Source organism: Coccinella septempunctata, chromosome 5, assembly GCF_907165205.1.
Source record: "Coccinella septempunctata chromosome 5, icCocSept1.1, whole genome shotgun sequence".
Classification (NCBI taxonomy): Eukaryota; Metazoa; Arthropoda; class Insecta; order Coleoptera; family Coccinellidae; genus Coccinella; species Coccinella septempunctata.
The window spans coordinates 76,053-90,806 of NC_058193.1; the positions used below are offsets into that span (position 1 = coordinate 76,053).

At 33.8% G+C, this 14,754-nt stretch overlaps 1 protein-coding gene across 1 annotated transcript; it reads left to right on the plus strand.

The window, feature by feature from the left end:
• Positions 1-6,201: 6,201 nt before the first annotated feature.
• Positions 6,202-7,098, plus strand: LOC123312958. The gene has a single exon (XM_044897590.1). It carries the CDS (start codon positions 6,202-6,204, stop codon positions 7,096-7,098), a length of 897 nt encoding a protein of 298 aa, XP_044753525.1.
• Positions 7,099-14,754: the final 7,656 nt, after the last annotated feature.

The window sequence follows — 14,754 nt, forward strand, 5'->3', positions numbered from 1 at the left end:
TAGCAAAATAGGCAAAATATTATTTTCTATTGGAATTATTTCAAAGGGATTGATCAAAATTATCATTTCGCATAATATAAGAAGGAAGCTCGTTTTCAGGAGCATTATGTCTGAAACAAAATAAACTATTTTTTCTTTCGTTGTTTGAGAATTCTTTTATGATAAATACGCTTATTCTTTTTATCTTGAATACGATGTGAATCAATTTCTCGAGCATCTATCTTTTTAAATACCGGATCTAGTTTTCTGGTGATAGGATTTTTAATATAAGTAGGATTATCATTTAATGGATGGTCTTCTTCAGCGGACCTTTTCTGATTTATGTTTTCCAAACGATTAATACTTTTATGCTTTCTTTTTTCTAATTCTATCGAAATATCATTGAGATTTTCAACATAATTTTCAACATAATCTTGTATTTGTTCATTATGAGTTTTTTCAATGGGTAATGAATAATTTAAATCTGCCTTGATTATTTGCATTGGAGTCATTTCTAGACTCGAATGATTAGAATTATTATAACTTAATAAAGCAAGAGCTAATTTATTTTGAAAAGTAGAATTTTTATCATCAATAGTACGTAATTGCTCAATTAATGTTGAATGAAATCTTTCCACAATTGTATTAGAATTTGGATTGTAATTTGTGATATAATGAATTTCGATTTTATGTACTTTACAAAAATCTTGGACGACACTATTTTTAAATTCTAATCCGTTGTCACATGTGATTTTAGAGGGTACACCATAATGACTAAAATACATTATTAATTTATCAATTATTTCCGTTCCTGTTTTCTGAATTAGAGGATAACATTGTCCTAATCTTGAAAATGAATCTACTATGCTTAAACAATATGTTTGACCAAATCTTATGGTATCACAATAAACATGTGTAAAGGGTTTTGATCCTATAAGGTTAGGTTTGAATTGAAGTTGTATAGTAGTTCTTTCGTATTTACTCTTTTGACATATTTCGCATGAGTTAATATAATTTCGTACATCTTTATTCATATTAGGCCAATAATATTTTCGTCTAGTTGTTTTATGTCTAGTTTTGGTTTCATGATATTGTTGAATTCGTAAAATTTGTTCTTCTTTATCTTCAACATCTTCAACAAATATTTTAGAAATTTTAAATTTAATAGTTTTATAATCGAATTTATCTTGTAGGATTCTAATAAGGGATTCTTCTAACTCTTCGGATTGAAAATATATCGTGTAAGGTTTTTCAGGACGAACATATTCTTTAATGAATTTAAATAAATCATTATCAATTGAATTTATCAAAACACGAAATCTTATTTTATCTCCAAATAACTTCGTTTTGGTAACGTTGTAATTTGATGCCAATTCAAATATTATTTGCAAAGGATATGCATTTAAACATCGTTCCGTATATGGTAACTCTAAGATTGGATTCTCTACGTTACTATGGACAGTGAAATCATCATTTTCATCATTTTCAATATTATTATCTTGATTCAAATCATCTTCAATATTATCTTCATTATTATCGTCATTATTATAATTTTCATTTAAGTGAGTTCCTTCATTATTATCATTATTAATATTCTGATTCGAATTATTAGTATTTTTATCATGAGCATTCAAGAGCTCTAAACATTCATCTAGTTCCTCTTCAGTAACTTGATTAATCATTGACGCTAATTCGTCTTCATCTACTTCTTCATAAGTAGCTTCTTTAATCAATTTCATAAATTCTTTGTATTCAATACCATTAAAATCAATATTTTTATTATTTACTTCCTTTTTCTTTTTACTTCGAATATTATATATCATTATGTTTATATTTGAATGCATAAAAATGAATTGTATCATTTTGAGAATTATAGACCATTCCAATTGGTCTAGACCACGCACGCAATTCGTGGTAACGCTAAATGTTTCTCGTTATTATTTTCACATAATTTCCGTAAATCTATTAACGCTTCAAAAACTGTTTCATACTTCGGTTTTTCATAATAAAATCCTTTCGTAATTAAATAGTAAATATTTTTATTATCTCGGTTAATAAAAGCGACTTCTCCTGTCGACTTATTTTGCGATTTTAATTCATTGATTCCTTCATATTTTTGTTTAAACGTTAAAGCAATACCTTTATTCATATGAAAATCTTTTGATACACAATGGGCTAACGCATATTTCTTAGGGGCTTTAAATAAATTACCTTCTTTTTCTTGAACATTAAAATTTTCTTCAATTTCTTTTTTATCGTAAAGTTTCAAAAATTCTTCGTAATTCAAATGATCGGTTGAATTCAAAACGATTCTACTAAGGGCATCGGCATTATTATTTGAACCTTTCTTATATTTAATTTCATAATCATATTCTTCTAATTTAATACGCCATCGCATTAAGCGTGAATTTGGTTCCTTTAAAGAGAATAACCATGTCAAAGGTTTATGATCCGTGTATATCGTAAATTTTCTTCCGTATAGATAGGGTCTAAAATGCTTACATGACCAAACTATTGCGAGGAGTTCTTTTTCAATTGTACTATATCTCGTTTCTGCAGGGTTCAATGTTCTACTTGCATAAGCTACTGGTAGGTCATTCGGAGGATTACCTTGAGATAAAATACTTCCAATTGCAAAACCTGATGCGTCGGTACTAAGCACAAAGGGCTCATTGAAATTCGGATATCGCAATATAGGGTGATTCAATAAATTTCTTTTGCATACTTCAAAGGCTTCAATATATTTCGGATCTATAACATTAATTCTTGCGTCTTTTTTCAAACATGCCGTTAATGGTTTCGTAATTTTCGCGAAATTAGGAATGAATTTTCTATAATAACCAACTAAACCAAGAAATGACTTAATTTCTTTTTGTGTTTTAGGAATAGGGAAATGCTTAACCGCCTTTAATTTATTTGGATTGGGTTTAATTCCTTCAGGGGTAATAATATGTCCTAAGAACTCAATTTCATTTTTGAAAAAATGACATTTGTCTAATTGTATTTTCAAATTATCTTTCTTTAAAGCTTCAAGAATAGTATGAATGTCAGCTAAGTGTTGTTCGGGTGTATCAGAAAATATAATAACATCATCCATGTAAATATAGCAAATTTTTCAAATATATTTTTTCAAACCGTCATTCATGAATCGCTGAAAAGATGCTGGGGCATTTTTTAAACCGAAAGGCATTCTTAGAAATTCGTAGTGACCATCTTCAACAGTAAAAGCTGTTTTTTCAATTGAATCTTCATCAACTTCTATTTGATGAAATCCGGACGCTAAATCAAGTACGGTAAAATATTTTTTATTTCCTAATTTGTCCAATATGCTTTCAATTTGAGGTAGAGGATATTTATCATCAATTGTTTTATCGTTTAATTTTCTATAATCAATTGCCATACGCCATTTTGTTTTACCTGATAAGTCTTTTTTCTTTGGAACAATAACAACTGGAAAAGACCATGGGGAAATACTCGGTCGAATAATCTTTTTATCTAACATGTCTTTAATTTGACTTTTCACTTCTTCGCGATGAATTTCAGGATATCTATAAATTTTACAATGAACTGGAACATCATCAGTCGTACGAATTTTATGTTTTACTCTGTTTGAAAAATTAAGGGGTTGACCTGGGAGTTGAAGTACTTCTTCATTTGTTTGAAGTATTTTCATTAATTGACTATTTAATTTCGGTTCTAAATGACTTAAATCAATTGGAATCTCCGTTTGATTCTGACAAACTTGTTGGTAGTGAAAAGGTATTTGACAATTATCATTAAAAATAATTTGATTTTTGAAATCTAAGTTAAGTCTATATTTATTCAAGAAATCTGCACCAATTAAACCATCATAATTTTTATGAAATTTATACAAAATAAAAGGATGAAAATCATCTGTTCTAAATTCTGAAAATAATGGTAGTAAAACTTTTTCATCAGAAGTTTGCTTTCTGAAACAAGCAGTTAATGTAGTCGATTCTTTGAAAATATTTTTAGGGAAATTATTGTACGCAAATTTTGGATCTATTAAACAAACTGAACATCCGCTATCAATTAATAATTTACATTTTGGATTTGAGAATTCAATATAAGGTAGGTAATTGATTAGAGTGATCTAATGAATTATTTAGGTCAATGGCTCTTCTTGAGGCATTTCGTGAAAATTTTCATTACTAGGATAACGATCAGGATCTTTAGAAGTAGATTGTACATGCGTTAATTCTTCAAACGTAAAATTAGGTTTTGGATTTTCATTTACGAATCTTCTTTGAGGATTTATATCATATTGTGAAGAGTAATTTGGACGTTTTTGAGGATAATTTCTACTTTGAATAAACATTCTTTCTGGAGGACTATTATTTCGATAGTTAGGATTTGGTTTAAAAACATTTTGATTATCATTTTTATTATATCGATTTCCAAATACTTGCTGATTTGTCGGATAATTATATTTTACTGGACGTTGATTGAAGTGTATCGGTTGCGAAGGAAATTGCGCATTTCTTTGATTATTTTGATTAAAATGATTAAAATTATTAGCAGGACGATTATAATTATTTGCTGGGCGATTGAAATGTGTAAAGTTCATTTTTCGATTATTTTGGTTAAAATTATTAGAATAGTTATTCTTAATTGGTTGAGGCTTATTCCGTCTGCTTCTATCGAGTAATTCATATTGTTCTAAATTGGAAATATAATCTTTCACAGCATTTACAGTATCATCAAAGCTATAGTCATTATGCATAATCAAATGCGTTCTTGATTCGGAGGGTGAATTTGAAATTAGCACTGTTTTGCAAATTTTTAGAATATTCGTTTTATACAATAATTTTTCTGGATCAGTCATTGGGTCTGCATCAATTCGATAATTAATTCGTATTTTTAGAGCAATTATGCGTTCTATAATATTCAATAAATCTTCATGTGGCTTTTTATTTAAAAATTGTAACTGATGGATTAATACGTCTAGGTTGATAAGATCTCCAAATTTAGTATAGAGAAATTGTTTGAGAAGTTCCCAATTATTCGGAATATCTGAAGTTAATACTTCAGCACGAGCTCTATCAATTAATTTCGATTTTACAACAGCAAAGCAATAATTTTTCACAATTTGGTTCTCATTAGCGAACATCATTAAATAATCTTCAGCATTTTGAATGAACGAATGCAACTCATTTTCTACACCTGAAAATTGAGGTAATAGCATGCCAAATTTTTCTGCAATAGACAAATCTATTCTTTCCGTAGCCATTTCAAATTTATTTACTTTTTTATTCTTTTTGAAGGAAAAATGCTTAATCGAAGTAATCTTGAGATTTCGTTATTTTAAATAATTAATTCACTTTATTATCGGTTTTTTGAAAGAAACCTAGAAAAAACTATTTGTAATCGGTTTTAATAAAGAAAAACCTAGGAAAAACTTTGATAATCGGTTTTTTAGAAGAAACCTAGAAAAAACTTTGGTACCGGTTTTACGCTCAAAACTGGGAAAAAGAATGATAACTTTGGGCCAGGTTATTAGACTGGGGGAAAAAATTCAGGACTTGCTCACCACGTTGTATTCCTTAAAGTTGTCTTTTGAAGTCGTCGAAGGGCGCTACTCGATCAATCGAACTCCTACGGGTTTCACCTTGTTCGTTGGTTGTGCTGGACAGTTGATACTGACAATTCGTGGACGCTCTGGATTCTCGGCTTCTCAGGCACAATTCCAGGTTTTCTGCTTTTCACACAAATTGGCACAATCCCATCCTCGTCGCCAATTATATTTTTTACGATGAAAATTCCGTTTTTAAAAACACAAACTTTATTTTGGAAATTTACAACAATGACTAGAGACTACTCTAGGTAATGAGACAATCAAAGTAACTGATTGACTTCTGAATTAATTCTCCTCTTGCATCCTGAATGAATTGATATTTATAACATTGGGTTATCTTAAAAGAGATAAGGATGCAGGTGCACTATTGCGTAATATTAATATTGTATGGCTATATGTAGATTCAAATAGGAAACAAACAAAAGTCTAATTTAAGTTAATAAGGGTTAGGATTATGTAATTATATAAACCTTACTCATTCTACATATATGCCTACTTGTGAAAATTGTACAACTTCCCTAAACCGAAAATCTCCGGGCATCCAGTGCAGTAAATGCAAAGCGTTTTTACACGCGAACGGCAGATGCTCCGATATGACAAAAAATCAAATATCTCTGATTAATGCAATGCCTGGTGGTAGGTGGGAGTGTGTTGTGTGTCGTGGTGACCATAAATCCGGGGACACTTCTTCCTCGCCGATGACTCATCATGTTTCCCCCGCTTCTCAGCGCGGTCCTTCGCCGACCTCGGTGCGATGGGATGCTGCGGGCGACGTGGCCGGCGGTGTTGTGTTGCCGGCGGACTCGGCGAACGTGCACATGGGAGCGTTTCAGTTGATAACTTCAATAAAATCGGAAGTTTCAGCTATGCGATGCGATATGAGAGAGCTTCGAAATTCTGTCACCTTTTGCTCAGACAAAATAAGTGATTTCGAAAATAAGTTGGCTAAACTTTATGAAGTCCTGAAGTTGGCTAATCAAATTAAGATGGAGAATGATCTCCTTAAAAAAGAAGTATTCAATCTACAGGTTAGATTGGATATAATTGAACAAAATTCCAGATTGAACAACATTGAAATTATGGACATACCTGAGAGAAAGAATGAAAATTTGAATGATGTTGTTAATAAGATTGGGGAATGTGTTGGAGTGGTTATTGAGCCTAAGGAAATATCATCGATCACTCGGGTACCGACGAGAATTGTTAACAAACCCAAGAATATAGTGGTCAAATTCGTCTCGAAATCTTTAAGAGATAAATTTATGTCCGCAGTTAAGGCAAAGCGTGGCGACTTGGGTGGAAGGAATGGATTCAAGATCGATGGGCTAGCGGAAAATTTTTTTGTGAATGAACATCTCACTACTAGAAACAAAGTTGTTTTCAGATCAGCTCGTGAATTTGCCAAACGAAAAGGTTACAAATTTGTGTGGGTCCAGAATGGAAACATCCTTATTAGAAAGAACGAAACGTCTAGGATCCTACAGATACAAAATGAAGCTGATTTAAGCAGGCTTTCTCAGTAACGATTTCTAGAATATTAGTAATAAATAAATAAAAATCTCATTTAAAATGGCTTTACACATTTTATATCAAAATGTACGCGGACTGCGTACAAAATTACCTAATTTCAAGTTGAGTGTGATATCCGGTTCATTAAACATAATCGCTGTGACTGAAACATGGTTGAATGATAATATATCCGATGACGAATTAGCTGACGATAACTACAACATCTTCAGAAGAGATAGAGACTTAATTCAAACCAGGAAAAAAGACGGAGGTGGTGTGCTTTTGCTTGTGCGTGATAATTTGAACGCCAAATGTGTGCCGGAGTTGAGCAGTGACGTCGAGGATCTTTGGGTAGTAATAGACCTTCACAAAATTAAAATTTTTATTTGCTGTGTTTACATAGCACCTGGTAACGAGGTGGCCTATAGTTCGTTCACAGATAAGCTGGAGGAAAACTGTTTGAATATTCGCGATCAAGACATAATTGTGATTTGTGGGGATTTCAATTGTTCTTCCCTAAAATGGGCGAGTCAAATATCATGTGATGTTTTGGTTGCTACAGAAATTGAAAGTAAATATGCTCACTTTGTCGATACTTTAGATTTCTTGGAAATGAAACAATTCAACAATATTTGTAACAAAAACAAGAAAATTCTTGATTTGATTTTGTGTAATAAACGAAGAGTTGATCGCATCAGTCGAAGTGATGCTCCTTTGGTTTGTGAGGATGATCATCATCCAGCAATAGAATTCTTTTGTAATGTTGGTGCTCGTGGTTACTTGAGAGAGACGAGCTCTTATAATTTCAATTTCAGGAAGGGGGATTATGATGCGATCAATTCTGAACTTTTGGGAATAGATTGGTGCTCCCTCTTGGAGGGTGTAGATGTCAACGTTGGTGTGGATGTTCTCTACAAAATGCTCGAAAAAGTCATATCAAAATACGTACCGAAAACTAAAATAAATAAAAAATTTCCTTATTTTTTCTCACAAGAAACGATACGTATTATTCGAAAAAAACATAACGTTCACAACAAATATAAAATATATAAAAATCCATATCAATATTATCGGTTCAAAAAGTTGAGAAAACTCTCAAAAAAACTCATTTCTAGGGATTTCTATAGCTACCTTTCTAATATAGAGCAAGAACTACCTAAAAATTCTAAAAGCTTCTTCAAGTATGTATCTCGGAAGAAAGGTCACAGTAGGTTTCCATCGGTTATGTATAGTGGAGATATAGAGGCAAGGTCACCGAGGGAAATTTCTGAGTGTTTTGCAGATTTTTTCGGTTCTGTTTTCGAGCCACCTTCGGGTCCGGTTTATGATTCACAATATGAGAACATCTACAGCAGCGTCTACTTGAGCGAGGTTTCCCTATCTGAGGAGGTTGTTGAGGAAGGTCTGAAATCATTAGATCCTAATAAGGGACCAGGTCCAGATAATATTCCACCAATCTTTTTGAAAAATTGTTGTAAATCTTTAACTAAGCCTCTCTCAATTATTTTTAACCGATCGCTTCGGGGTGGAGATTTTCCACAGCACTGGAAGCTGTCGAGAGTCGTTCCGATTCATAAGGACGGTCGAAGAGATCTCGTTCAGAACTATAGACCTATCAGTATTCTCTCGGCTATACCGAAGTTATTTGAGTCCTTAGTTTACAAGACAATAATGCATCACGTAAAACACTTGATTATTGAAAATCAGCATGGGTTCGTGAAGGGTAGAAATCTCGAAACCAATTTAGTCCATTTCCTCGAAATTCTACATGATGGTATCGAAGCACATAATCAAACAGATGTAATATATACGGACTTCAAAAAAGCTTTCGATAAAGTTAATCACACAGTACTTTTTCGACGACTTGCGGAAGTGGGAATATGTGGTAGCGTCTTGAGGTGGGTGAGGTCGTATGTGTTGCGGAGATCACAGTATGTGTGTGTCGGGGGACAGAAATCAGGAAACTACACCAGTACATCAGGCGTACCTCAGGGTTCGCACTTGGGGCCCCTACTTTTTATAATTTATATCAATAATATATCTTCCTGTTTTCGTTCTGCAGGATTTCTGATTTATGCAGACGACCTCAAAATATTCCTGAGGATAAGATCTATTGAGGATGCTGCTTTGCTTCAGGAGGACTTGGATAGGTTCTGCCAATACTGTAGAGATAACTTTCTCTTCCTCAGCCTGAATAAATGTCAGGTAATTTCGTTCACGAGGAATACAAATGTCCTGTTAAATACATATTCAATGAATCAAATCAATTTGCCAAGGGTCGACAGTATTAGGGATTTAGGAGTAATTTTGGATACCAAGTTGAACTTTATCCATCATATCAATAATGTTATATCATCTTCGAACAAACTGCTTGGATTCACCCTTCGACATGGTAAATTGTTCAAGACTAACAAGAGCTTACTCATTTTATACAACTCCTTTGTTTTGAGTAAATTGAATTTTGCCTCTCCGAGCTGGAATCCCCACTATGAGTGTCACATAAAACGATTAGAAAGCATACAACACAAATTTCTCAAACACATACAGGAATAATTTGGTTATAACAGATCATGATTACACTCAAGCTCAATCAAGGTTCAATATTCTGAGTTTGGAAAACCGCAGAAAAATGAATGACATGATTTTTCTATACAAGGTTCTGAACGGCATCTTTTTGGCCCCCTCAATACTACAGTTAATATCCATCAAAGTACCCGAGAGAAGATTAAGATCAAGGGAGACGTTTGCTATTTCTTTCCGTCGCTTGAATGTTACGCAGAATTCACCAGTATGTAGATTTTTGACCACATTTAACAATGAGTTTGGAGACACTGATCCGTTTTGTACGTCTCTCTCCCAGTTCAAGGGAGTTCTCAGGCGAAAGTTATCATCCGGTGTTATAACATAGATTGTAATAGGTATACATAGAAAAAACTGTTAATTTGCACTTTGGCTATATTAGAATTATATATAAGAATTTATACTTAAATTGTATGATTATTTTTTGTTAATAATTTGTGAGTACTATTTTTGGGTTTCAATGCCCGTTTGTATTCCTATATGCAATAAATAAAAAATAAAATAAATAAAATAAAAATATAGTACTCAACCCAGTAACACGAAAAGAAAACAGTTTTCCCGCACTCCAAGAATGCAGAGAAAACACAATAATAAGCTAATAGGTACACATAATGAACTTATTCTTCAAACAATTTTTTAGTTGAACAAGAGAAATATTGAAAATATCGACATCAAAAGACAATGAATTAAAAGTTGACATAGCTCTACATAGTGGTGAATTCTGTGTTACATTCAATCTACGAAAAGGTATTGCAAACAATTCTTTAGATCTTAACTTTTTCTCAGGGACCCTAAATGACACCAGCTGCAGAAGGCTAGGGACCGAGAGGACACCATTCGAAATTTTGTACAACAAACATAAATCATTTAATTTTCTACGATCTTCCAAGCTCATCAAATTAAACCTTTGTTGAGCTTCTACATAATTATGGTTATCAATTTGAAAGTAATTACGGAAAGCAAGGTGTTTCAAAAATTTATGCTGCACGCTTTCTAACCTTTTTATATAGTATTTGTAATGAGGGTTCCAGATTGGAGATGCGAAATTGAGCTTACTCACTACAAAGGCATGAAACAACGTTAGTAGTGATCTATTTCTCCTAAACTATCTACCATGTCGAAGGACAAATCCCAGCATTTTATTTGATGATGAGATGATGTTTTCTATGTGCTCAATGAAATTTAATTTACTATCTAGCGTTACCCCCAAATCTCGGATACTACTAACTTGCTGCAGCTGAATTTGGTCAATCGAATAAAAGAAATCAATGATATTTCTATTCCTTGTAAAAGTTATTTTAAAACATTTCTTTAGATTTAAATATAGAAAATTTTTTCTGCAGAAGTCACATAGTCTATCCAGATCCTCCTGAAACTGAATACAGTCCTCAACACTATTTATTCTCAGATATATCTTCAAATCATCTGCATATAGTAAAAATTGAGCGTAACGAAAACAGGATGATATATTGTTCACATAAACAATGAAAAAGAGGGGTCCAAGGTGAGAACCTTGGGGCACACCCGATGTACTAACAAACTGCCTAGATTTTTGACCATTTATACACACAAATTGAGATCTATTTAATATGTCATTCGTTAACATGCCGCCGAATGATAAAGACGTCGATGCGAGTCTCTCGCTTAAAATCGTTGCTCCTCAGTGTGGGCACTGTGGACAACAAATTATTAAAAGTTGTTCAAGGTGTACTAAATGTAAAAAAAGTTACCATCGGGGTTGCAGTGTAAAAATCAAAAAGTGCTGTGAAATCGAATTATCAAATTCAATATCGGGTGACAAGTTATGCTATGATTCATCCCCAATGTTCGATATCGGACCTAAAAATATTGATCGTGAATCTACCCTTCAGGATCTTCTTCTCAGGATCATTTACGAACTGGAAGCTAAGAATAGTCTGCTTATGGAAAATAATTCCCTGCTGAAATCCAGGATTATTTATCTCGAGAGGGAAATTGAATTAAAAGATGCTGAAGTTACCAGAGCGAATAAAAAAATGTCAACAAACATTCAAAACACTACCATCGGTCCGCGAATTAACGCGAATAAACATCCGACTCCTATCGATGGTTCACTGCCTGGGCGTTCCGCAACTGTCGGTCTCCCGTACAATAAAATCTCTCTCGGCAAGCATATTCCGGAGTCCCCAACTGTTACTCCTGCCATACCAGATAAACCGAAATCCTTGCCCCAAACATCTGATTTAAGACGGCATGAAGTAATCTCAGAGGGAACATCCAAACAATCGGAGAATTCGACTGTCAATGCAACATCTTTTGATAATGAATGGAAAGTGGTCGACCGTAAAAAACCACGAAAATTTCGAAAATCCTTGGTGATGGGATCCTACGTTGGAGCAGCGGAGGTTGAGGGACTGGACAAGTTAATAACCCTTCATGTGTCCAATTTGAAACCCGAGACTTCTGATGCAAATTTAGAAAAATTTCTAAGCCGTAATTTTTCGTATGTCAAGTGCGAAAAGATAACATCTAAGTACCTACCCTGACTCGTATGCCTCATTCAAGGTTGTCATATCCAGTTCCGATTATGAAAAAGCCATGGATGGCACAAATTGGCCTAACAAAGTGAGTGTGAACCGTTTTTTCCATCGAAGAAAAACTTTTCAACAATCTCCAAATTAAATTCAGACCGAAATTATTCCGTAGAAAAATTTAGAATTCTTCAAGTAAATATACAATGCTCATCCAATAAATTGGAAAACCTGGAGGTTCTTGTGAATGAAAATAAACCTGATGTGATAAGTTTGGCGTTGGCATTGGTGCAATGCTGACAGTGTGAACTCGCTGGTGGTTCCTGGATATATACAGGCTGATTCATTTTGCCGAATAATAATAATAATAATAATAAACTTTATTGATCCTTTTGGACATTATAAAAATGTATAGGACAAGTCATACAAAATAACAAACATAAGAAAAGAACTACAATAAAAAAAAAAAAATTACAGATTCAACTGATGGAGTCCTTGAGGAACTCGTCTATACTGTAGTAACATCTCTTGAGCAATAACAACTTGACCTCTCTCTTGAAAGACCTTCCATTCATGGACTTCAATCTACTGGGCAACCGGTTATACAATTTGATACCCATATAGCTTGGTGATGACTCATATTTAGCTGTATGATGCCGGGGAAAGGCAATAGTGTCATAGTTTCGTGTTCCATACTCGTGAAAGTCAGAGCATTTCTTGAAGTTACTTATGTTCAGATGGACGTAGACAAGGCTATTGATAATAAATATACATGGGAAGGGAAGAATTTGAAATTGGTAGAAAATCGGACGGCATGAATCACATGGGCGAAGTTTGAAAATGAGGCGTATGATACGTTTCTGGGAAATAAACACCCGATTAGACCCTACCGAGGAGCCCCAGAGAACAACGTTGTAACTTAAATGGCTATAAGCCATGCTGTAATAAATAGTCAGCAGCTCCTCGACAGGGAGACAATTCCTGAGTCGTAATAAAGCATAGTAAGCAGTGTTCAGCCTACCACAAACATGATCAACGTGAATATACCACCTCAGATTAGCGTCCACATAGAGGCCCAGAAGTCTCACTTAATACATACTCAATACATAGAACATGGTGGTTCGATGATTCTCGTCAGGACAGGTCTGAGGGTGAGGAAGCTATCGGTATCCGTGTTTTCTCATGAGATGCATATAGAAATTTCCGGGGTACTGGTTTTACTGGGCAATAAGCGTCTGGGCATTATAAGTGTTTACAGACCTAGTTCTGGGAACCTTGAAATATTTTTTGAAAAACTTTTTTGTGCACTTCAGAGTTGCTTCGTTGATATTGATTATTGCTTCTTATGTGGCGATCTTAATGTTGATTATCTCGATGAGAGCTCTCAGAAAACTAAGTGTTTAGTTGAATTACTTGATTGTTTTGACATGAATGTTACATCTAGAGAGCCTACTAGAGTTTTCACTAATGTCACGGGTTACACTTCTGTTTCCAAGGTGGACTATATTATAACTAACTCCGACTTAGTTCGAAACTGCAAGACTGTTGTTTTTGAACCGTTTATAAGTGATCACAGGGTAATGTCACTTGAATTTAAGATGAATTTTTTTCCTACTCAGAAATCAATTAGGTCGATTAGAGATTTAAGTGAAGACAATCTGAATAATTTGGCAAGCTGCTAATCCAGGTGTGAATTTTCAGATTTTTTCCTTGAGACCGACACGGATAGATGTCTTAACGTTTTCAGAAATACACTTCTGTATTATTTTGAGTTATGTTGTCCCACAAGAAATATTACTAGCGTGCCTATGAAATGTAATTGGATCACCCCTGAAATTGGTGAGAGTAAAAAAAATCTTTTGAACCTTCATTGGCTTCACACAATAACTAAATCTGCGGAAAGCTATAACAACTATAAAAAAGCCAAATATTCCTATAATGCCCTTTTAAAAACTTCTAAACACAATTATTTCTGCTCTCTCATAAACAAATCTAGGAATAGGAGTAGAACAGTATGGAACATTGTGAACCAATACACAGGAAGACTTCACAAGGTAAGTGGAAACATAACCCTTAATGTTGACGGCAAAACTGTCGATGAACCGAATGAGGTGGCTGATCTGTTCGGTGAATATTTTTCTACGGTTGCAGGTGAGAGGTTGAGAGCACATTATGGTGATTCATTATCACCGTGTTGTACTGTTACTCCATTATTAGGAAATAATTTTTTCTTTCAACCGGTTCTAAGTTTCGAGGTTGAGGATATCATCAAAGGATTGAAAAATATAAAATGTGTTGGCACAGATAACATTTCTACTAGGATTCTGAAGAGAATTGGCCCAATAATAATCAGTGAACATCTTGCTCATATGGTGAACCTATCAGTCACTACAGGGAAATTCCCAAGTGCTTTAAAGAAATCTATTGTCATGCCTATTCATAAGAAAGGTAATGTGCTTGACATCTCAAACTATCGACCGATATCTATTCTGAGTGTCATTTCAAAGGTTTTTGAAAAGATCGTTTTCATTAGAATGATGTCTTTTTTGAATAAATTCGATATTCTCAGTAAAGTTCAGC

Coding starts and splice junctions, on each gene's coding strand:
- LOC123312958 (XM_044897590.1), top strand. CDS start 6,202: ATGCCTGGTGGTAGGTGGGAGTGTGTTGTGTGTCGTGGTGACCATAAA.